Source organism: Microtus oregoni, unplaced genomic scaffold, assembly GCF_018167655.1.
Source record: "Microtus oregoni isolate MIOR12 unplaced genomic scaffold, Mior012 000022F_ref0000154, whole genome shotgun sequence".
Lineage (NCBI taxonomy): Eukaryota > Metazoa > Chordata > Mammalia > Rodentia > Cricetidae > Microtus > Microtus oregoni.
In genome coordinates, this window is record NW_024543081.1 from 19,619,834 (window position 1) to 19,641,909 (window position 22,076).

Sequence of the window (22,076 nt, forward strand, 5' to 3'; positions counted from 1 at the left end):
GTCCTGTATGGAGCCCCATTCAGCCTAAGTGTTTTACATTTCTGTGTTTTCTCCCAATCAGGTTTGTTCAGGGGTTGCAGTGTCTCAGTTCTTTGCCCAGAAAAAGTATTTTGCTTTGTTGACCCTCCCCGCTTCGGTTTTTTTGATCCCCATCCTTTCCCCGGCTCAGTCTCTGTTCACATGGTCGGTGCCAGCTGCTTTCTTCTGCAGCTTCTTTGCACAGAACCTTCCCTGAGTCGGTCTCACTTGTAGGCGTGCATGCTGCCCAGTCCCGAGAAGCATTCCCCATGGTGGAGGCAGCTGTGCTTTGCTCTTGGGAGGAGGTGGTTGATAATTGTAGCCCAATCATTTACAGTCTTTTATTTTTCTCGTACAAATAAGATAAGGACTTGCTTCTTTTTCCAGAAGTATTTTCTGATTGTTTGTGCTTTATGTATTCTGAAGCCCTGTTAATAGTTACTGTCTATAATTATTGTACCTTTTTGTTTTTGCGTGCACACACACACACACATGAGCACGCATACTCAGAGGTTAAGTTTTGGAAGCTGGATCTCTCCTTCACTTTGTGGGATCCAGAGATAGAACTTAGGTTGTCAGATGCAGCAGCAAGCACCTCCACCCCCTAAACCATTTCCCTGGCCCTAAACTTGCATAGTTTTTTTTGTTTTGTTTTGGTTTTTTTGTTTTTGTGACAGAATTTTCACTATGTAACCTTGACTGGCATGAAACTCTCTGTATTATAGACCAGGTTGGCCTGGAATTTGCTGAGATCCGCCTGCCTCAAACTGAGTGCTGGGATTAAAGGCATGTGCCATCATACCACAAACTGATTCTTCTTTAATTAGGAAATGCCTCCTTTTATATTTGATAATTCTACTTAGTGATTTACACTAAGTCACTAAGTGTGGTGGCTCACACTTGGAATCTTATCACTGGGAGGCCAGGACCGGGGAAATCACTCTCATTTTGAGGCCTCATATATGAAGAGTTGTTTTGGGTTTTTGATGTTGTTTTTTTTTTTTTGAGACGGAGTCTCTGTGTAGCATTAGCTGTCCTGGAGCTTGCTCTGTAGACAGGGCTGGCCTTGAACTCTGTGGAGATAGATCCTCCAGCCTCTGTCTCCTATTTAAAGGCATGCGCCACCACCACCCAACCCTAGAATTGAATCTTTATGTAGTTTTCAAGGCTGATGCTCAGAATTGTAAGGCTTGCCAGGAGGCACCTTTATCCACTGAGTCATTTTGCGAACCCAGCTTTTAATTTAAATGTTTTATTACATTTATTTATTTCCTGTGTGTGTGAGAGAGATGGAGTATGTGTCTTACTTAACAGTGTGCACGTGGAAGTCCGAGCACAGCTTGGAAGAGTTGGTTCTCTGTTCCCACTGTGTGGGTTCCAGCAATTGAACAGCCTCTGTTTCTGAGGTCAGGCTGGGTGGTTCATGTCTCGTTTAAGGGAACACTGATCTATATAATAGCTTCCAGAACAGCCAGGGTTACATAGTGAGAGTCTCTCTCTCTCTCTCTCTCCCCCTGACATACTCACAAAAGAAAATAAAAGCTGGTCAGAATAGTTCACATGTTGTCATCTTTTTTCTTTAATGTTCTTAAATTAATTTTATTTATTTATGGGTGTTTTTTGTGGTTGTTTGTTTGTTTGCTTGTTTTTTTCTGTGTGCTTGCATGCCATCTGTATGCCTAGTACCAGCAGAGGCCAGAACCGGAGTCATGTCCTCTGGGACTGAAGTAACAGACAGTCGTGAACTGCCATGTGGGTGTTGGGAATCGAATCCAGATTCTAAAGAGCAGCCAGTGCTCTTAATCTGAGCTAACAAGCAGTCCCTCTTTTTGTCTTTGAGACAGTTTCTGTGTGTAACCCTGTCTCTCCTGGAACTCACCTTGTATACCAGGCTGACTTCAGACTCAGATCCGCCTGCCTCTGCCTCCCACGTGCTGGGGTTAAAGGATGGACTTCTACCGCCACCCAGCCCCTCTTATTTTTAATATTGCTTTCCCATTATTTGACTACGGTGTGCCCATGTGTAATTCTCATGGGATTCATGTTTCTTGGACTTGAATCTTGACTTTTTGTGTTGTATAGGACAATTCTGGTCTTAGTTTCTCGAAGCCTCTTTCTCCCTTTTCTTCTGAATCAATGCTCTGCACATGCTAGGCCACAGGTATCTCCATCTGCTTTCGGTCAGGGGGTTGTGATCTAAGAAGCAAAATACTCTGGTTTCAGTTGGGGTGATTTTTTTATTGCTTTCCCTTGAAGATTGGGGGGGGTGCCTGCACGTGCATAAGTGGATGTGTACGGGAGCCAGAGGCTCACCTTGTGTCGTTCCTCCTGTGCTGCCCTTGTTTGGAGTCAGGTTCTGTCACTGGATCTGAAGCTTGTTAGTTAGGCCTGGCTGGGCGGCCTGTGACATTGCTTCTCCAGCACAGTCATTGAAACTTACTTCCTCAGTCTGTGGCCAGCACTTCACTGATGGAGCCATTTCCCTTGCCCCTGAAGATTCCTTTCGGGCTGTTGAAACCATCAGTAAACTATGCATTTGTGCTTGTGGACAGCCCCTCCCCGTCACTCATGGCTGAGTGTCCTTTCCTTGAGATGCTGTATGCTATCCCTCAGTCACCCTAATCCCCAAACAGCTGCTTCCTGTTCCCAGTGCACATTTTAAGATAAGAGGCTAAATCCAGAGCCAAGTACATCATGGGAGATCCGTAATCTGAGTTACAGACTGTTGTCCCTGTGGGTACTGGTACCTGGTGAAGAAAGTCAAAGTCCACTTTGCTGGTGCACCTTCTCCTGTCACAGCTGCTGGGGAGAGGACCTTGCCATCTGACCTGCTGGACATCAGATGAGATCCTGTTAATGTGCTCCTGTGACAAGGATCTTTCTGCACAAAAGCCACAGGCCCAGCTGGGCTGAGCAGCTGTCAGTGCTGAGGATCTTCCAAGGTCTTTTATTTTGTCTCAGTGAAGACTGATAAGTGGGTGTGTCGGTTTGCTTGCTAGCTTCTTGGGACAGGAACTTGGGGGCCTCAGTGCTGTAGCACATACCCTCCAGACTGGAGAGAGGGTGGGAAACGGCACTGTAGTTATCTGGGCTTTGCGGTTCCCATGAGGCTCTTGTCATGCCATCCTCGGCATGCAGGAACCCTTTCTGAAAGGAGGCGTGACTCAGGCTTGCATCAGGCACTGGCACGTGGCTGGCGATGGGCACGTGATCTGTCAGCGTCAGTCTGTAAGAAGCCTAGGTTGCCATGGTTAGAAACTGCGTCAGTTCAGTTACCTAGCAACTGAGGGGGCTGGAAGCTACAGGCCGAGGCCAGAGCCAGCCCACCAGGCTTGCAAATTATTGTGAGAGCTTCTGGCTGGTTAAATATGCAAACATTTAATGATTTTCATTTTGCTGTTAATTGTAGTATGCCTTAAGTGGGTCCAGTCTCAGGATTCTGATGGTCAGAGTGGTGTGTAATCTTGGGAACGGTGCTCTCCTGATTGTGGGATCTCCCGTCTTGAAGCAGGCCAATATTCTGTGCTTGCCCCAGTGATGCTGTGTACACCAGGATCCCATTCCCGTCCTTCGTGGACAGTGAGGCGGTGGACTCAGCAGGAAGGCATCTCCCTGCTGATTTCATGCTTCATCCCTTTCCCATTGTTCATGCACAACCACCTGTGTGAAAGCCGGCATGGCCCAACCTTGGTTAGCTCACGATCTGTCACTGTTACTGCTATGCCGCTGCGGTGAGTCCTGTGTACCTCACTCTCCAGCAGCGCCTACGTATGTCCCTCAAGTTCAGTCCTGCCCACCCTAATAAGAGTCCCATATGGCCAGCCCTCAGGAGACAGCTAGGCCCCATGTTGCTTGAGGACAAAGCTAGACTAGCCCAAAATGGCAGTTACTTCAGGGGAACTGTACACCAGCTTATCGTGTCCCTTTCCTTGTGGCCATGCCTTAAGCCCCTCCTGTGGTATAGACTACTCTAGAGGTTTTAGAAGGCAGTTGGGTACATATATTAAAGTAAAAATATTACATGCCCCCTGGCCTGGTATTTTAAAGTGATGCTCTCAAAGGGATAGAGAGTGTCAACCGTAAGAGACACCGGAGTGTGATCAGTGGCTGACCCAGATGTCATGGCTGGATAATATCTGCCATTTATAGGCAGGGTGGTTTCATGGCACATAGTAATAAGGACATATTTCTTAAGGTCATATAGTAAGACAACGTCAGGTCCCAACCGACTCAGTATAAAAACACAGCACTGGAGGCCATGGCAGGAGGCTTAGTGAAGTCCACAGCACCCACATCAAACAATAACAACCACCCGTAGCTCCAGCTGCAGGGAGCTCCAAGTGCAGGGCACTGCACTTGCATGCACACACCCACACACAAGGCATGTAATTAAAAATAAAACAAAAATGTTTCTTTCAAAAAATAAAATACAAGAACAATTTTTAAAAATGTTGACGGGTCTATGAGTAAAAGCTTGGATTGTTCCTTCTGAGAAGGCTGGGCTAGGCATAAGTCTGTCAAAACGACGGTGCAGTAACATAAAACCTGCATAATTATAAATTAACGGAAGGATGTGGTTTATGTTTTATTTTTTAAAGAAACTTCCAGAACTCTAGCAAAAGTTTAACAGTCAGCATGGTTACTGCCCAGCAGTTTCTGGGGTTTCGGAAGTAGGATAGAGGAGAGACAGGTCTCAGTGTCCTTGCGTATAAAACACTGATGGCAGTGTGACCTGTAGTTCTCAAGAGGTGAGAGAGTTGTTCCCCATCAACAAGGATAAGGCCCAGTGGCCTCTACTGTTGTCTTTGTGTTCAGCATGCAGGCTGTTCTTGGGCACAGGGCACAGGTGGTCCCATGGGCTTATGGTGACAGCTTAGTGAAGTCAGAAATCAGGGCGTGTCTGGTGCAGGGCTTCCTCCTAGATGTCTCTGCAAATACTCTGCTTGGCTTGAGCAAGGGGGAGTGAGGGCTTTTCTGGAAAAATTTGGTGACGGTTATACTCATTAGGTTGGACGTTGTGCCAGTGGTTGCTGTAAATGGGGTGTGCCAGAAAATGTGGTCTGTAGACAATGGAGGACTCTCAGGCTCACAACAGAGGTATGGGTGTCCAGTCTACAACTTTGGGACAGAAATTCCAACAGCTACCCTTCAGTGTACCTGGCACTTTGAGCTTATGGTGACATCTACCATCTGACCTGTGTTAATTCACTTGGATGTTCTGCCACATTTGTGTGACCGGGAAAACGAGACAAGCCCAGTTCAGGTTCTTGGCTGATTTTACCTTAATGCCTCCACTCTGTTGCCACCAAAGGATGGGATAGCCGCACGACAGGCAGAAACCATAGTTTTCTAAAGTGGCTTCAAAGCTAGTTTGTATCAGACAGACACCAGCCCCCATGCCACCTCTTCGACTTAATCAACATTTCGCTGAATTCTCTGTTTCAGGGAAATAGTGGAGCACATGGTCCAGCACTTTAAGACCCAGATCTTCGGGGACCGGAAGCCAGTGTTTGATGGAAGGAAGAATCTGTACACTGCCATGCCCCTTCCAATCGGCAGGGACAAGGTGAGGCTGTGAGTGCTGGGGCCCAGTCCAGCTAGTAGTGTGAGGTTCAGACTTGGTCCAAGGTTACTCATTTCTCTAATGTGTAAAATCACTTCATCTGGACAGCCAGGGCAGCTGCTCGGTGGGGCTTCATCGTGAGGAGTATGGTGTGCGAGGTTTGCAGTGAGGCTGGTGAAATGTAAAGCATACTCACAAGTGCAACCCACAGACCACACTGTGTGTGTGTGTGTGTGTGTGTGTGTGTGTGTGTGTGTGTGTGTGTGGCTGTGGCTGTGGCTGGCAGTATAACAAAGAGGATGTGCTGCTGCAGCGGCCTCCTCTGCAGTGAGGAGGAGGAGGGGGATGAGTCAGGCTGGTGGCCGTAGAAAATGGTTACCTTCCCTTATTAGTTTTATCTTTATCTTCGCTTTATTTAAAAAGTAATAAAGCTTGTGCCCAGTCTTTGACACATCTGAGAATGAAGGAACTGGCACAGTTTCTACAGGTCTGAAAATGGCTGTGTTGCTAAGTGACCAAGTTCCTTGGTTCATCTGCGCCTGTCTGTATCCCCAGTGGGGCCAGGCAGTCTCAGTACCTGGTGGCTCTGCTCCTTGTCACCATGCTGACAGGAATGTACTATGTTAGGGCAGGGAGAGGGCCAATGATTACATAGCTCTGTGTGTCGTGTTCTGATCTCGCTTTTCCCAGTCACTAGTGGCACGTGGGTTGTCGCTGCCACTCTGCGATAGGATGATGGGCGTAGGGTTCTGAGTTGGAGGAAATCCCAGGACTGGGTGTGAATGAGTGAGCAGCCTCTCCTGGGCAAATTAACAGGCTGTGAATTTGAGATTTATTGATCTTAAGGTTTTGTGTTTAAATTGCACATTTGTTTTTGTTTAAAGCTCTATAAGAAAGGAAAGCATAAGGAGTTTATTCACAGTTTTGTTGGTACAGATTTATAATTAGACACTAGGAGGAGCATGAGGAGAGCCCTCATGAAGGAATGAAGGAATGGAGTCTCTGCTGCTCAGATGCAGACACACAGCCCAGCCTGAGGTGAAAATAGCTGTGGGTGTGCCTTTCTTAGCAACGCGACGTGACATAAGCCACTTCCCCTTGCCAAGCCAACTACTTCTCCAGGGCAGATTGGAGCGCTGGTCTGGGATAGGCAGCCCCACTTCCCTGTGTGTGTGTGGTCCATCTCGGTCTCAGACGCAGTGTGGGACTGCATCACAGGGCTGGAGGCTGTGTGTGCTCCTCTGGTCCCACAGTGTAGTGCAGATAGCAAGGATAGTGTATGTGATTACTGCCTGTTTGCACTAGCCTGCACACAGAGCATCTGGGGTCCCAGAGAACTTGGGAACCTTCCCGCTAGCGCAGGAGTTTCCCTTTCTTTTCCTGTGACCTTTTTCTTTTGTCATCTGTAGTAAGAAAGGATTCTCCTTGACTCCATTAGCTTAGCATCCACCTAGTGGCTCAATGGGGAATGTAATACCTGATAAGGGCACATGCCAGCATCCGTATCCTACCACCTGCCCAATGAGCAATCCTCTCCAGAACTCTTCATTTCTCCCTGGTCTTCACATCACTGCCAGCCCATTGGAAAGAAAGCCACTCCTTAGGACAGAGAAGAGTTGTGTCCACCAAGCCCATGGCCTCACTTTGAGATGGGATGGAAGTTACATACGCTCACTCTAAATTTGGGACTGAAGTCCTCAGTCTCTTTTTACCTTGGCTCTGTGTCCTGCCAGCTACCTGTAGGTTTATAGCTTCGGAGCTGCTGCCTCCTGGGCCAGGAAGAGCTGAGTGTCTCCTTCTTAGATGGAAGTTATAGCTGAGCTCCAGCTCATGGGAACCCCTGCCTATAGCTGCTAAGCCGATCTGAAGGTGTCCAGTAGCCTGGATCCTCTGGGAAGGGGAGGCACAGGAGGCTTCCCCAGGGATCCCTGTGGTGTTTATACTTGGGACTTGCTGCTAAGAACTGGGATACGCCTAAGGACATCCACCCGTGTGTCTCTGCCTAGTCCTTCTGGGGTGCTTCTTCACACACACACTGGGGAAACTGGTCTTGCTACAGGAGGACCACCGTTCTAGCTTTCTGTTGCTGATAACACATGATGAAGCAACTTGGAGGGGAAAGGGTTTACTTGGCTCCCATGTCCTGGTCGTAATCCATCCCCAGGAAAGGCAGGTGAGGAATGCAAAGTGGGAAGAGAGGCAGAACCTGAAGCAGAGGCCATGGAAGAACCATGAGTACTAGCTTGCTCCCATGGCTTGCTCAAGTAACTTACTTACAAGGTTTCTCTGTGGCTTTGGTTCCTGTCCTGGAACTAGCTCTTGTAGACTAGGCTGGCCTCGAACTCACAGAGATCCACCTGCCTCTGCCTCCCGAGTGCTGGGATTAAAGGTGTGTGCTACCACTGCCCGGCTCTACTTACTTTCTTATACAACCCAAGACTGCCTGCTTAACTGTGGCAGTGCCCATGCTGTGCTGAATCCTCCCGTATTAATCATTCATCAAAATCTCCCTATAGCCGGGCAGTGGTGGCGCACGCCTTTAATCCCAGCACTCGGGAGGCAGAGGCAGGCGGATCTCTGTGAGTTCGAGGCCAGCCTGGTCTACAAGAGCTAGTTCCAGGACAGGAACCAAAAGCTACGGAGAAACCCTGTCTCGAAAAATAAAAAAAAAAAAAAATCTCCCTATAGATCACAGCACAAAAGGTTTTACCAATACAGATTATTAATTCAAACACATCACACCAATGGCTCTGATAGTCTTTGTTTCCCCTTGAAACTTCACAAGCCAGGCTTCCCGACCACTGCTCTCAACATCCTTATCTTCCAAATCCAGTACTACAGCTCTTTAGGCTCTGAGCACTTCCAGGCAAAGCTCTAAATGCTTCCAACAACCATTCAAAAGAACACGGTCAGGTCTATCGCAGCAACACCCCAGTTCTGATTTCTCTTTCTCTCTCTCTCTCTCTCTCTCTCTCTCTCTCTCTCTCTCTCTCCCCTCCCTCCCCCTCCCCCCTCCCTCCCCTCCTCCCTCCCTCCCTCCCTCCCTTTCGTTTTTCCAAACCGGGTTTCACTGTGTAGCCCTGGCTGTCCTGGAACTTGCTATATAGACCAGGCTAGCCTCAAACTCACAGAGATCTGCCTGCCTACTCTGCCCCCAAGTGCTGGGATTAAAGGCATGCACCACCACCACTCAGCCCGACACCAATTTCTATTCTTGTTCAATTTCTGTTGCTGGGATAAAAACAAAAGCAACTTCGGGGGTGGGGGTGGGTTTATTTGATAAAGGTCAAATATTATTGAGAGAAGCCAAGGCAGGAGCTTGGAAGCAGGGACTGATGTAGGCGCCATGAGAGAGCATGAATCACTGGCTTCTCACCTTGGTTTTTATACAACCCAGGACTACATGCCCCGGGGGCAGCTCCACTCAAAGTGGGCTGGGCCCTTCTAGATCAGTCTTTTATTAAGAAAGTGCTCACAGGCCAATTCGAGATTCCTATTCCCAGGTGATTTTAGTTGTGTCAAGCTGACCATAAATAAGACCGAAAGAACCTATCCAACCAAGGCTTTCCCAGAAAGCCTTTAGACAGCAGCTCCCTGGGCACATTGAAACAGGATATGACCTGCACGTCCCCATCAGGAAAGGATGCATGGCACCAAGCCCTGCAGCTGTCCCTCCAGCCTGGCCAGCACAGTGGTTGTGACATCAGACACCTGCTGGTGCTGTCACTCCTTCTGTGGGGTTGGGGGTAGGTGGCCCTGCAGCTGAGAACAGAGAAACCTTGAAGACACAGCTGCTTCTGTGTTCACAGCTCCCAGACACTGGTTCTTTGTGTCAGGGTGCAGCTGGTTCCTCCCTTGGTTTCCGAGTGGTGTGCTGTACCAAAATGCACTTCTTTTGTTCTCAGTTTGATTCCTTCTTGCAAGGATGTCCAAACAAGAGCTGCTTGGTTCAGTATCAGTGTCCTCCAAGGTTGAGTCTGTAACTAGCTCACCATCTTCCCTACCCAGGTTGGTACCATGTGATGTCCCAGCCATCCTTGGGTTCTGGGCACACATCTGGGTTGTGTTTCCCTGTGAGTGGTGGCAACAGGCCAGCCCCAAGCCCAGTACACTTTCTGCCCTTTCCTGGCCCCAGGGCCTTGGGCTGTTTGCTAGCTCAATGTCTGGTGATGCATATAAGATTAGGTGAGCCTGTCTGGGCACTAAAGGAGAAAGCATTCCAAGAACATGGGACATGTCAACAACAGATAACAAAGTCACTTTGATCACCACCCGAGTGTTTTGTGGGCCACAGTCGTGGTGCACTGTCGCAGGCATAAATCACAATGGTGATCCAGCCGTGGACATTACATTGCAGGTAGATTCAGCAAGTGTTCTGGGAGAAAGGTGGGTATGTTGGAGTCACGGGCGTCCTATGTGCTGAGGAGCAACCTGAATGCACTCTTGACCACTGTTCATTATGTGCATTTGTTTTTTTTGTTTGTTTGTTTGTTTGTTTTTTGGTTTTTTGAGACACTGTTTCTCTGTGGCTTTGGAGCCTGTCCTGGAACTAGCTCTGTAGACCAGGCTGGTCTCGAACTCACAGAGATCCGTCTGCCTCTGCCTCCCGAGTGCTGGGATTAAAGGCGTGCGCCACCACCGCCCGGCTATTATGCGCATTTGTTAAAAATAAATAAAATTGAGGCTGGAGAGGTGACTCCGTTGGTAAAATGCTTGTCGTGAAAGCAGGGGCACCTGAGTTCTGTCCTTAGCACCAGATGGAGGGGACAGAGTCAGTTTGGAGATCCCTGGAACTCACAGCCTAGCCAGCCTATGCTAATCAGCAGGCCCCAGGTTGGAAGAGAGGCTGAAACTTCAAAGGGGAAGCAGTTGAGAAAGGCACCTGGTATAGACTCCCGACCTCCTCTACACATGCACACCCCTGCCCATACTCAAAGTAAAGTTAAAAATATAATTTCTTGTGCTTTTTGGGAGGAAATGACCTTTGTGCTTTGGTTTGCAGGTGGAACTGGAGGTCACGCTGCCGGGAGAAGGCAAAGACCGTATCTTCAAGGTGTCCATCAAGTGGGTGTCATGTGTGAGCCTGCAGGCGCTACACGATGCACTTTCGGGGCGGCTTCCCAGCGTCCCTTTTGAGACGATCCAGGCCCTGGACGTTGTCATGAGGCACTTGCCATCCATGAGGTGAGAGCATCAGGTGGGTGGGGAGAAAAGACCACAAGCTGAATGAAGCTGAGTGTTCTCAGAAAGGTTGAGGAGCCAGTGGTGGGCACACTTGCTCTGTCTGGGGCGAACAGTCCAAGATGGAAGAAGATAGTGTAAGAGTCGTCACCGGTGCCCCTGCCTAAGTGCAGAAAGTTCACCTCTCTGGCTTGGCGCTCACACAGCCCTGTGCAGAGTCGAGAGCAGCACTTGGATGGCGCAGTGGACACTCACATGGTGCTTGATTGGACGCCCATCCCTGGGATACTTCTCTGCTGCTTTTATGACAATGGCTAGCACCAGAGGCATCAGCCAGTTTGTTAGAGGATCATCCTTTGCCACACCTAGCAAGGGGGTGGGGATCATTTCTGTGGTTTGTCATTTTCCCGCTTGCCCGACAGAGTGACTAGCACACGGGACCAAGGCCTGGGAGCTGCATCCAAGCTTAGCTCTCACACGAAGCACACAGTAGGACTAGGAATGGTGGGACTGGAACTGGAAGGCCAGAAGTAAGGCAGAAAGAAAGCTCAGTGCTTAGGCCCTGGGGCTGACCCCTCTATACTCTGGAGAAAATTGGATGTTCCTTTGGCTCACTATCTATGTCTTAGGCATAGAATAGACTACATCCCAGGGCCAACTGTTACTCTTGGCAGGGCCCAGGCCGGCCCATCGTGCTAAGAACTGTTGATGGGAGGGAGACAGGTAGGCACAGAAATAGCCTGGAATGGTGATTGACAAAATCTTGTATATAGTTTAATTTCTTAAACCAGTATTTATATTATTGTGTGTGGCATGCCACCAGTGTGTGTATGTGTGTGTGTGTGTAGGTCAGAGGACAACTTGGTAGGAGTCGGTTCCCTTTTTCCACCATGTGGGTCCTGGCAGTGGAACTTGGGTCTAGGCGTGGCGACAAACCCCCTTACCCTCTAAGCTTCTCATTAGTCGCATTGACTATACTTTTAGTTGAGCGGCAGGAATTCTTATGGTTTCCTTTCTTCGGAATTCCTTCGGATTTTTTATGCTGATTTTTAGTCAGAAGACTGTCAAGACATAACAGGATTGACAAGCACAGGCAGAAAGTGAGATGGGCATGCTCCATAATTTCATTAGCAAACGGTGTTACCTGTACTGCGGCTGAACACTGTCTTGCCTTTGTCATCCTGAATGGTGGCACATCCCACGCATCCAGTAGTCTAGGTGATGCCCTTGAGAGAGCGTCCTCAGCAGGTGGGTGGACTCTAGCTTAGGTCTGCGTGCAGAACTGGCCTGAGACCTTGTGGATCTTTGCACTACTAAGAATAGGCTCTGGGAGCATGAGCTGTCCACAGCCTCCTTCCTGCCTTTGGTGCCTGTGTTGAAAGAGCTACAGTGAACAGGGAATGGGTACCAGTTTAGCCAGCTACATGATGGACCACAGCCACACAGAGAAGTAAGTGGCAACTCGGGGACTTAGAGCTGGGATGCTCTAGCTGCCTCTGCCTCCTTAGCACAGCCCTGGACTAGGAAGATGCCAATGGGTCTGCCCAGCTATGCACAGTGTCAGATGAAATAAGAATGAGGAAAGAGTTTGGAATACCAGCTAACCTGCATCTGCATGGTCCTAAGGCTGCAGTTGTAGGCAGAACTCTTCCCAGATTAACTCTTGTCCTTTGGAGATCCATAAGGAAGGTACCTCAAAGTGAGTCTAAGCTCGCACCACAGTGTGTCTTGTCTCACACTGACACAGAGCCTTGAGAGAGGTCCCCTCGCCCCTCCATCAGCTCATGTGTGTAAACATCAACAGCCTATGTCTGCAGGGCTACTGCTCACACTGTGAGTGCAGACGAGAACTCCATTTAATGAACATGGCTTTACAGGGAAGAAACCTCGAATGGTCTCAGTGTAGTGCCTCTGGGGTGACTGGAGGAGAGGCTGGAGTCAGCCTGGCCCACCGTGACTAATTCTGTCTGATCAGGAGAGGGCTTGTCTCCCTGGCAGGTATACCCCTGTTGGCCGCTCCTTCTTCACTGCATCTGAAGGCTGTTCCAATCCCCTGGGTGGGGGCCGAGAAGTATGGTTTGGCTTCCACCAGTCGGTCCGACCTTCTCTTTGGAAAATGATGCTGAATATTGACGGTAAGAAAAACCCATTCACTGCTGGGTGATTGGCGCCCATTCAGCCTCTATTACATGAGGTGGAGATCTTAAAATATGCAGAGGAGCCAGGCATTAGGAGGAAGGTTTCTCATAGCCACCTCTAGCCTCTGTGTCCCCAGTTTGTGCCAGTCGTGTTTGATATCTGAGGTGGTTTCTAGTTGGGTATTGGAACCTTTGAAGTATTCCATTCCCAGGAACCCTTAAGCCAGCCTGGGGAACTGGCTCTGCCAGGACCTGTGCGTGACTAGGATACCCCAGGAGTGGGATTTCTACACCCCTCACTTTCGCTCCACATTTCCTGATTACTCAAGGTTTTTACACTGAGAGAAGGGCACCACTAGGTGCCAATGGATGACCAGCTTCGGCAGTATGTTAGACCTGTCACTGCTGTGACAAGTACCTAGAAGAAACAATTTAAAGCAGTAAAGATCGGCTCAGGGTTTCAGAGGACTCAGTCGAAACTACGCTGATGCTGTCATTCTGAAGCCAATTGCCACTGCAAAGAGGCCGTGAGACAGCACAGCTGCTCACCTCAATTGCGGTGGCTGAGAAGGGGGTGGCTGGAAGGGGCCAGGGAAAAATGCTTTCCGGGACGCACACCCAGCGATCTACTTCTCCAGTCAAGACCTCCTGAGTTTTTACAGCCTCCCAGAAACGCCATCCAGTTGTGACTCCATCAGTCCCCACCCCACGATCCAGGGAGCTCTCAGTGATGGGGTCCATGTGACCTTCTTTTGGGACACTGTAGCTCGCATGCTGTCCCCTCCTGCTTCAGGAGACTCAGGACCATACTTCCCTCTGCCAGAGACCAACAGTCTGGAGGAATGATGCCTCCTCTCACGTAGGAGAGAGGTCCTGACAGCAGCTCCGGGAGCTCCCAGAACACTTCTCGCTCAGGTGCATACTAATTGCGAAAGACTTGAGTGAATGGAAAATCCCAGAAATGCCTCTTGCAGGAGGTGGCCAGAAAAGCCTACAGGATCCAAGGTCCTGACTATCCTGTCAGGCTAGACTTGTTCATGACCACAGTAATTCTTTGGGTGACTACTTTAATGCAGCCAGTCCCTTACCATTGGCTGTGTCAGTCCCTACCTGGGGTGTAGAGCTCTGGGCCTAGTGGGTGTTGGTTTTCTCATCACAAAGGGCCCAGGGGCACACCATAGGGGAGAAATGGAGGGCAGGCCTCCTGAGCGGCTGCTAGTTAGTCACATCAATGTCTCTGGACACCTCCATCAAACGCTCCTGTCTGTCTCTCGCTTTTCCTACACACAGTATCAGCCACAGCATTTTATAAGGCACAGCCGGTGATCGAGTTCGTCTGTGAAGTTTTGGATTTTAAAAGTATTGAAGAGCAACAAAAACCTCTGACAGATTCCCAAAGGGTAAAGTTTACCAAAGAAATTAAAGGTAAAGAAGCCCCCAGCACAGCAGGCTAGGGAGTGAGGGCCCCCTCCTTGCCTGCCCATGCATGGATGGATGGGTTCTTGTTCCACTCTGAGGGAGGAGTGACCCACAAGGCACACTGACTTTGAGCCCATGACTCTAATGAGGACAACCACATGGTGTGGGACATTCCCCGAGCCACAAACTTAGGGCTAGAATCACCCTGAAAGAAGGGTAGTGGTGACACCCAAATCTTACTATGCTGCATTTTGCTGGCAGAAGGCGTCTCTGGACAGGTGGCTCCAGACCTGCATCTATCCAGTTCTGAGGATAGCCTGCATTTCTTACTCCTCTCCTTAGAACCCCATGGCTCTAAATGTTGCCAACATTGCCATGTGTGAAAACTGATTCCAGGGGGGGTCTTGGACTGTAGGTGGGTGACAAGAGTCACTCTGATGCCTGCTGTCTGTCACCAGGTCTAAAGGTGGAGATAACGCACTGTGGTCAGATGAAGAGGAAGTACCGTGTCTGCAATGTGACCCGTCGGCCTGCCAGTCACCAAACGTAAGGCAGCTAAAACAGCCATCCCTCCTTCCTGTCACTCAGATTCCCAGACACTGGAAACCATGGGACTGTCCTGCAAGGATTTATTTGTGCTCCTAAAATGCTTCTACCTCTGTGGCTCATTCACTCTCCTTCTGCAAAGTGGCTGGATAAATGGCTCAGTAGTTAAGAGTGTGTATTGCTCTTAATTTGGTTCCCAGCACCTGTGTTGGGAAGCTTACAACCGCCTATAGCTCCAGCTGTAGTGCCCACCATGTACTGCCCTGGTGCCCATACCCGCACACCAAATCCACACACATACATACATAATTTAAAATAGGATAAGATGGCATTTTTTGTTTTGGCTTTTAAATTTTTATCTTTTTTTTTGTATGATTTTTTTATCTTTTTTTTTGTATGATTTTTTTTTCTTTTTGTATGATTTTTTTTCCTGCATGTATGTCTGTTCACCACATGTGTACTTGGTCCCGATGGAGGTCAAAATGGGCATCAGATCCCCTGGAACAGGAGTTGTAGGTGGCTATCAGCTACTGTGTGGGTACTGGAAACTGGACCCTCTGCAAGAGCAGCCAGTGCTCTTAACTCCTACTTAAGAGTCACCGTGTTCTGCTGGGAAATAGACTTCTGGATTCATCTTCCTGTGTCCTGCACTGTCTAGTAGAAACTGATTGGTGTGTTTCTTAGATGTCTATGTAGTCTCTGTTTCCCAACAGGCACGGGCAGCCTGAGAGCTGAGAGGCTCTGGAATAGTCCAGGAGTTAGTTGAGGCGTTTGCTGCCTGCTTGGTCTGGGAGGCGTGTTGGAACTCTAGTGTCCCGGGAGCCCGGAGGCCCTTGCCTGAGTCACCTCTTTCCGCAGGTTCCCGCTGCAGCAGGAGAGTGGGCAGACAGTGGAGTGTACAGTGGCCCAGTACTTCAAAGACAGGCACAAACTGGTTCTGCGCTACCCCCACCTCCCGTGTTTACAAGTTGGACAGGAGCAGAAACACACCTACCTTCCCTTGGAGGCAAGTCTCTGCACTTTACCCTCGACTGGGGATGAAAAGCCTCAATCCAGCCCAGCCTCACTGTTGCTGAAAGACCCAGCCAACTCATGGCTTCGTTGAGATTTGGCCCTTTTGTGTACCCCTCCCCCCAAAGTTTCTTGATTAGCAGCTTGGTTGGGAATCCCCCGCCTCTTTCTTCGATAGGATCTCACTTTGTTGCCCTGGCTGACTTGGAATTCTCAATGTAGGCCAGGCTGGCCCCCACCTCAGCTCCCACCTACCTCAGCCTTGTGAGCCCTGGGATGATGGTGTCTTCCTTAGATTTTCTGATATGGTTATGAAACACCATGGCCAAAAGCAACTTGGGAGAAAGGGCTAAAGTCACATACTCTCCCACACCACAGTTGACCAGGAAGTCAGGGCAGATACTCCATCTGCTTGGGAATCTAGAGAGAGGTAGGAGCTATTACAGAGGCCATGGACCTGTGCTGCTAACTGCTTTGTTCCCCATGGTTTGTTCAGACTGCTTTCTTATGGGGCCCAGGGTAACATCAACCACGATACAATGGGCCGTCCCACATCAATCACTAATTATGGAGAATACCCTGCATGACTGCCTACAACCAATTACTTTTTTCCCTCAGTATTCTTAATGATTATTTGGGAATTTCATAGCCTACACTTTGATCAGACTCACTTCCAAGTCTTCCTGGATCTGCATCTCACCCTTGTGTGCTGCCTCCCACATGCTCGTGGTCAGACTCCCAGTGGCCAGCCCCTAAGGAAAGCTTGAATAGTCCTCCGTTGTGGAGAGCTACACCTCAGCATCCTTACCATTATTTTTAAGAGTTCTCTTTGATGGTTTTCTGTCTAGGCCTGTTACTTGGGTGGGATGGGGGGTACAGGCTACAGCCCCATCTTGGGGAAGCAGTTTATCAGTTGGGGCTCCCTCCCCTCAGATGACTATAGCTTATGATAAATTGACATAAAACTAGCCAGCACAACAGATGTGAGCCACTCACTATGCCCAGCTCAAATCAGTGTTCCCATCAGTGCCACCAAAGCTGAAGGATGCAGTTGTGTGAGGTCAGGTTTGTTCTGCTGTGAGTGGCAGGCTATGGAGCAGCCCCACCACTGGCTAGGGCTCTGGCTTGGGTACTGAGTCCTTGAAAACCGTCTCTCTCCCACAGTTCATATGTTGACATGTGTGTCTTCTTTACAGGTCTGTAACATAGTGGCTGGACAGAGGTGTATAAAAAAGTTAACAGACAATCAGACCTCAACCATGATCAGAGCCACTGCCAGGTCGGCACCCGATCGGCAAGAGGAGATCAGCAAATTGGTGAGCACTGGGTTCTCAGGTTCCTCTGGGATGGGGCACCATGGCAAGGACAGCCTGAGCACACACTGCTGTGCTTGAGCAGGGATGACCCTCAGGAGGAGCAGAGGCCTTCACTGACTCGTCTTCCTCTTTTTCCTAAAGATGCGAAGTGCGAGTTTCAATACAGACCCGTATGTTCGCGAATTTGGAATCATGGTCAAAGATGAGATGACGGATGTGACAGGACGGGTTCTGCAGCCTCCCTCCATCCTCTACGGGGGCAGGGTAGGTGCAGGCAGATGGTGTGGGTGTGCGCGTGCACACATGCGGTGGATTAGCCATGTGTGTTCTCAGGTTTGTAGCCGCCCGTACCTATGGGGTAAGCACTGGGTACTGCAGATGGCTGCTCTGAGCTGCTCCCATTGGACCGTGCATGACAAAGACTCTACCTTTTGGATCCTTTTTTAAAGTCTGCACATTGCTATTAGTGTTTCTAACAGTCTGTCTTAACATTAAAATTTTTACTTCATTCTTATGGAAGAAGTTTCGTGGATGGTGTCTGACTCTTCTCAGCCCCATCCATTATTCTAACCGCCCATTCATCTGATTCCACTCAACCACATCTGTTTATCCAGTTCTAGGCACCGCATCCTTCTGTCTTCTCATTCCTTCATCCCTTCTATCCATCCATCCATTCGGCTCTTCATTGCTGCTATCCACCTACTTGTTCATCATCTCTCCGGCCGTCCTCTCTTTCCTCATCTAGCTTGCCGGCCCCCGTGTGGGCTGTCTGCATTGCTAGTTAGGGATACTAGAGCCAGTCCAGTCATGCTTGAAGAGTCTTCATTGATCAGGGGGACCAGCAGCCACAGGTTTCCATTTGTTTCCTCACATTCCAAACCACTTTCTATTTTCAGAACAAAGCGATTGCCACCCCTGTCCAAGGTGTGTGGGACATGAGAAACAAGCAGTTCCACACAGGCATCGAGATAAAAGTGTGGGCCATCGCCTGCTTCGCACCCCAGCGCCAGTGCACTGAAGTCCATCTGAAGTAAGCCTGCTTGAGACTGCCATGTGCCATGGGTTGCAGAGGGCCTGCTCCTCCTCAGCCTAGCACACTGAGAGTGTCAGGTCACTGGCCGGGGAGCCTGGTGCCGACAGGAATGTGCTCTGGGGCTCTAGGGTTGTACTTTGGGTTTTACTTTTGTTCCAAGGTTAGAGGGAAAATGAGACATTTGTGTTCTGCCTCTCTGGGAGACAGTAAAGGGAGGTCCACCAAACCTGCAGAGTGTAGCTGTCACCTGACCGATGACCGACTCAGCAAGAGGCTATTGAGTGATGCTTTCCAGTGCAAGGCAGAGTTCCCTGACTGGAGGCTGTCACCCACTGATTGATTGGTGGCATCTGCTTCTAATAGAATGAGCCAGAAGCCCAGAGCAAAGAGAGCCAAAGCAGAGACTGGGTGTTAGTGATCTCCTGCCCAGCTTCATCCTTGGCCTCTCTGTCCAGAAGCACGCCCACCTGCTGGCATGAAGGCAGGTGCACACATGAATCTATAAATGCAGCATATGAGAAGGTGTGAATACTGACCCTATAGATAGGAACCTTCACTGCTGATTAGACACGTTCTTGCTCTGGAACTGAGCATAGACTCAGTCAGTCTCGGGGTCCCCTGAGTTGGGGTCTCCTGACCTTGCTTGGCTCTCACTTGCCCTGCTTTCTCTTGAGTCTGTGTCTCCAAGCCTGGTTGTACCCACCAGAGCAGCAGGGGAAACCCACAAGGCAACTAATGGTATGGGTTGTTTTACTAGAGAGTTGCTTAGGTCTGCACGGCACAAAAAACCCGTACTAAGGGAAGGCAGCAAGCATGCATTTTTTAAGCTGCCATTTCATCCCAGGGTTGTCGCCCTTGGGCCTTCCAGGTGTGTAGTGTCAATATTCTGGCATCTGCACCTACCTGCCCTTGGGGCTATGTCCTCAGCTGCAGACACTAAGAGCACCTCCTGTGCACATTCACTATGTTCCCTTTTAAAAGGGCCCTGCTCACCTCCCACCTCTTTCTCTGTCTTTCTGTCTCTCCCACTTCTCTCTTTTCTGCTGCTCCCATCCCGAGCGGCCAGTCTCCCTCTTCCCTTTCCCCTCCACATGAACTCTGGCATGACGTTTTTTCTTGCGCGCAAGGCTTTTTTTTTTTTTTTTTTTTAAATCACAGCATATAGCCCACTCACCTCTTCCACAGGCTGATATAGTTTTGACTTCTGGCTTTATCTGAAATTTAACTCTAGAATGGCGTGGTGCCTACCTCCTAACCCTGTCCCTCAGAGGCCGAGGCAATAGAATCCTGAGTTTGAAGCCATCCTGGGCTACCAAAAGTAAATAAAAACCTTAATTCTCCATTTTTAAAACAGTTTATGCATCCCAAGGTTAGCCTGGAGCTATAGACCCTCCTTTTTCTCCCAGATGCTGAAACCACAGGCATCCACCACCGTGCCTGGAATAGTCAGTCTTAGGGATGAAAGATTGTGCGTGCTATCAAGTACTCTGTCAACTGAGCTACATTCCCAGCTCTGAAAAAACTTAATTCTAACCTCCATAAACATGCTTTTTTGTTTGTTTGTTTTGGGGTGGTTTTTTTGGGGGGAGGGGCAGGGTTTCTCTTTGTAGCCCTGGCTGTTCTGGAACTCTGTAGAACAGGTTAGCCTTGAATTCAGAGATCCACCTGCCTCTGCCTCCCAAGTGCTGGGATTAAAGGCATGGGCCACCAACACTCAGAAATGTGCTTCCCCCCACCTACCCACTTTGTAAATCTTATTCAGAACCACTAGTTGATATGACTTCCTTCCCATCTGTGATACATCTCAGCAAGGTTGCCTTTCCACTCAGGTCCTTCACAGAGCAACTGAGGAAGATCTCGAGAGATGCTGGGATGCCCATCCAGGGTCAGCCCTGCTTCTGTAAATATGCCCAGGGGGCAGACAGTGTGGAACCCATGTTCCGGCATCTGAAGAATACCTACGCTGGTCTTCAGCTGGTGGTTGTCATCCTACCCGGCAAGACTCCTGTGTATGGTGGGTGCCAGCTATCTGCAGGCTTCAGGGAGTTGAGAGTTCCAGTGGGTGGACGTTGCCTGTTGTTCCCCTTCATGTTGCCTGAACTAAGTGGTTGCTTCTTGCCCGGCCTAGGGCCCGAGAGGGGAGAGGGGATCTGGTTGCTCTAGTTAGTGTTTGGAATCATCCTTGTCTTGCAGGAGGCCACAGTCCCAGGAATCTAGCAACTCCAGGTGACCCATAACTTGACTTTAGGGTTGGTTTTATCTTCATGCTGTGGCACAATTGTCAGGTGGAAGAGAGTCCCCTAATAATGCCAGTGTTCCCTGAGGAAGCCCTACTAACTCCTGATTCCTCAGAACCCAGTCAGCATGGATGACCTCTGCTACCACTGCAGACAAGGTGGACTTCTCTGTTGGAGGGTAGTTGCTCAGTCATCAATGCAGAACCGGGAAATACTGGTGAGAGGGAATGTTCAGGAGGTCCTTGGGTGTATGGACAGGTCTTCAAGGTGAGAGCAATTTGCCCACAAGCTTCCGGTCAGAAGGGTGCTGATGTGAGCTCTAGTGGTGCAGGAGCCAAGAAAGGCAACTGTGGCTGCCTGATGCTTGTCAGCAGTAGAGGGGCAGAGAACAGTCCCATCAAGGCCATGCTTCTCCCTCCAAGTTCAAAGAAGGCTTTCTCAATGTGGTGGTGTTTGGATGCTATGAGTGTTACCCCTGGAGTCCTGGTTTCTAGAATAGCCCGAAGAGCAGTGGCCAGCTGCTTCAGGAAGGAATCTGGGAATGGGGGAGTAGGGATCCCACAGCTTTTGATGTTGGTTCTGTGTTCGCTGAAGGTTTTGAGGAGGCTGGCACTTTCATTTTTAGCTCTCCAGGCATTAGCTTAACGTGAGGGCTCATTCCTGCTGAGGGCCGACTGAAGCTGCAGTCATAGCCGGTTCTGCTCACCCTGTTCTGGGCCCGGGGTCACACATGGGTGGTGTGTGATGCGCCTCCAGCTCCCCATCCTCGGGGGTGAGGCAGGCACAGGTGCCTGGCAGTGCTACCGCAGGATTCCGCCAGGAGCTCTGCCCCTCCACCTGCCAGCATCTTCCACGGACTGGCTGCAGGTGCCTGGTGCAGTCCAAGTGGGGGAGAAGACAGCTGCTTCTCTTTGGGGGCTGTGACATGTGCACTTCTGCTCCACAGCTGAGGTCAAGCGTGTGGGAGACACGGTGCTGGGGATGGCCACACAGTGCGTGCAGATGAAGAACGTGCAGAGGACCACGCCACAGACCCTGTCCAATCTCTGCTTAAAAATCAACGTCAAACTGGGAGGCGTCAATAACATCCTGTTGCCACAGGGCAGGTGAGGAGACTGCACCCTGCACACCACCACTGGTTTGAATGGTCAGTTGAGAGGTGCCCACAGTCCGTGTGGGATGAGTTCGGGGCCCTCAGAACCAGGAAGTCCTGGGGTGGGTAAGTGCTGTGGCTAGGCTCCCTAATAGTTGAAAATTAGTGTGGAGGGCAACTGCCACCCCTGCTCCCTGTGCTGAGGTCGAGACAGGTTCATCTGGAACGGCCAGGAAATGGCTTCCACTCTTGTCGCTTGGTCCTGGGAGCATTAGTGCAGCGCAGACTCCTAGTTCCCTCTTTGACTCCCAGCTTACTACTGGGATCAGAGCACTCTGGACCGAAAGCTCCATGTAGGAGCCAGTGTTGACAGGTCCTATGCCTAGGCCATGAAATCAGGCCTAGCAAGCACTGACTGCCAGCATGCGCTGTAGGGCTAAGGGCTGGACTTGTGGAACTATCTTCTTCCTTGTGTGCCTCCTGAGGGGTTAGAGGTCGAGGCCAAAGTTAATGTTTGCCCT

At 49.8% G+C, this 22,076-nt stretch overlaps 1 protein-coding gene across 1 annotated transcript in view; it reads left to right on the plus strand.

Moving 5' to 3' along the window:
- Positions 1-22,076, plus strand: part of Ago2 (argonaute RISC catalytic component 2) — an 82,130-nt gene that overhangs the window by 39,767 nt on the left and 20,287 nt on the right. Inside the window, exons 3-13 of the mRNA XM_041672421.1 lie at positions 5,464-5,584; positions 10,584-10,765; positions 12,761-12,897; positions 14,191-14,325; positions 14,778-14,865; positions 15,724-15,871; positions 17,073-17,192; positions 17,334-17,456; positions 18,089-18,222; positions 20,055-20,239; positions 21,409-21,568. Coding sequence (XP_041528355.1) covers positions 5,464-5,584; positions 10,584-10,765; positions 12,761-12,897; positions 14,191-14,325; positions 14,778-14,865; positions 15,724-15,871; positions 17,073-17,192; positions 17,334-17,456; positions 18,089-18,222; positions 20,055-20,239; positions 21,409-21,568 — 1,533 coding nt within the window. The remainder of the gene's footprint in view (positions 1-5,463; positions 5,585-10,583; positions 10,766-12,760; positions 12,898-14,190; positions 14,326-14,777; positions 14,866-15,723; positions 15,872-17,072; positions 17,193-17,333; positions 17,457-18,088; positions 18,223-20,054; positions 20,240-21,408; positions 21,569-22,076) is intronic.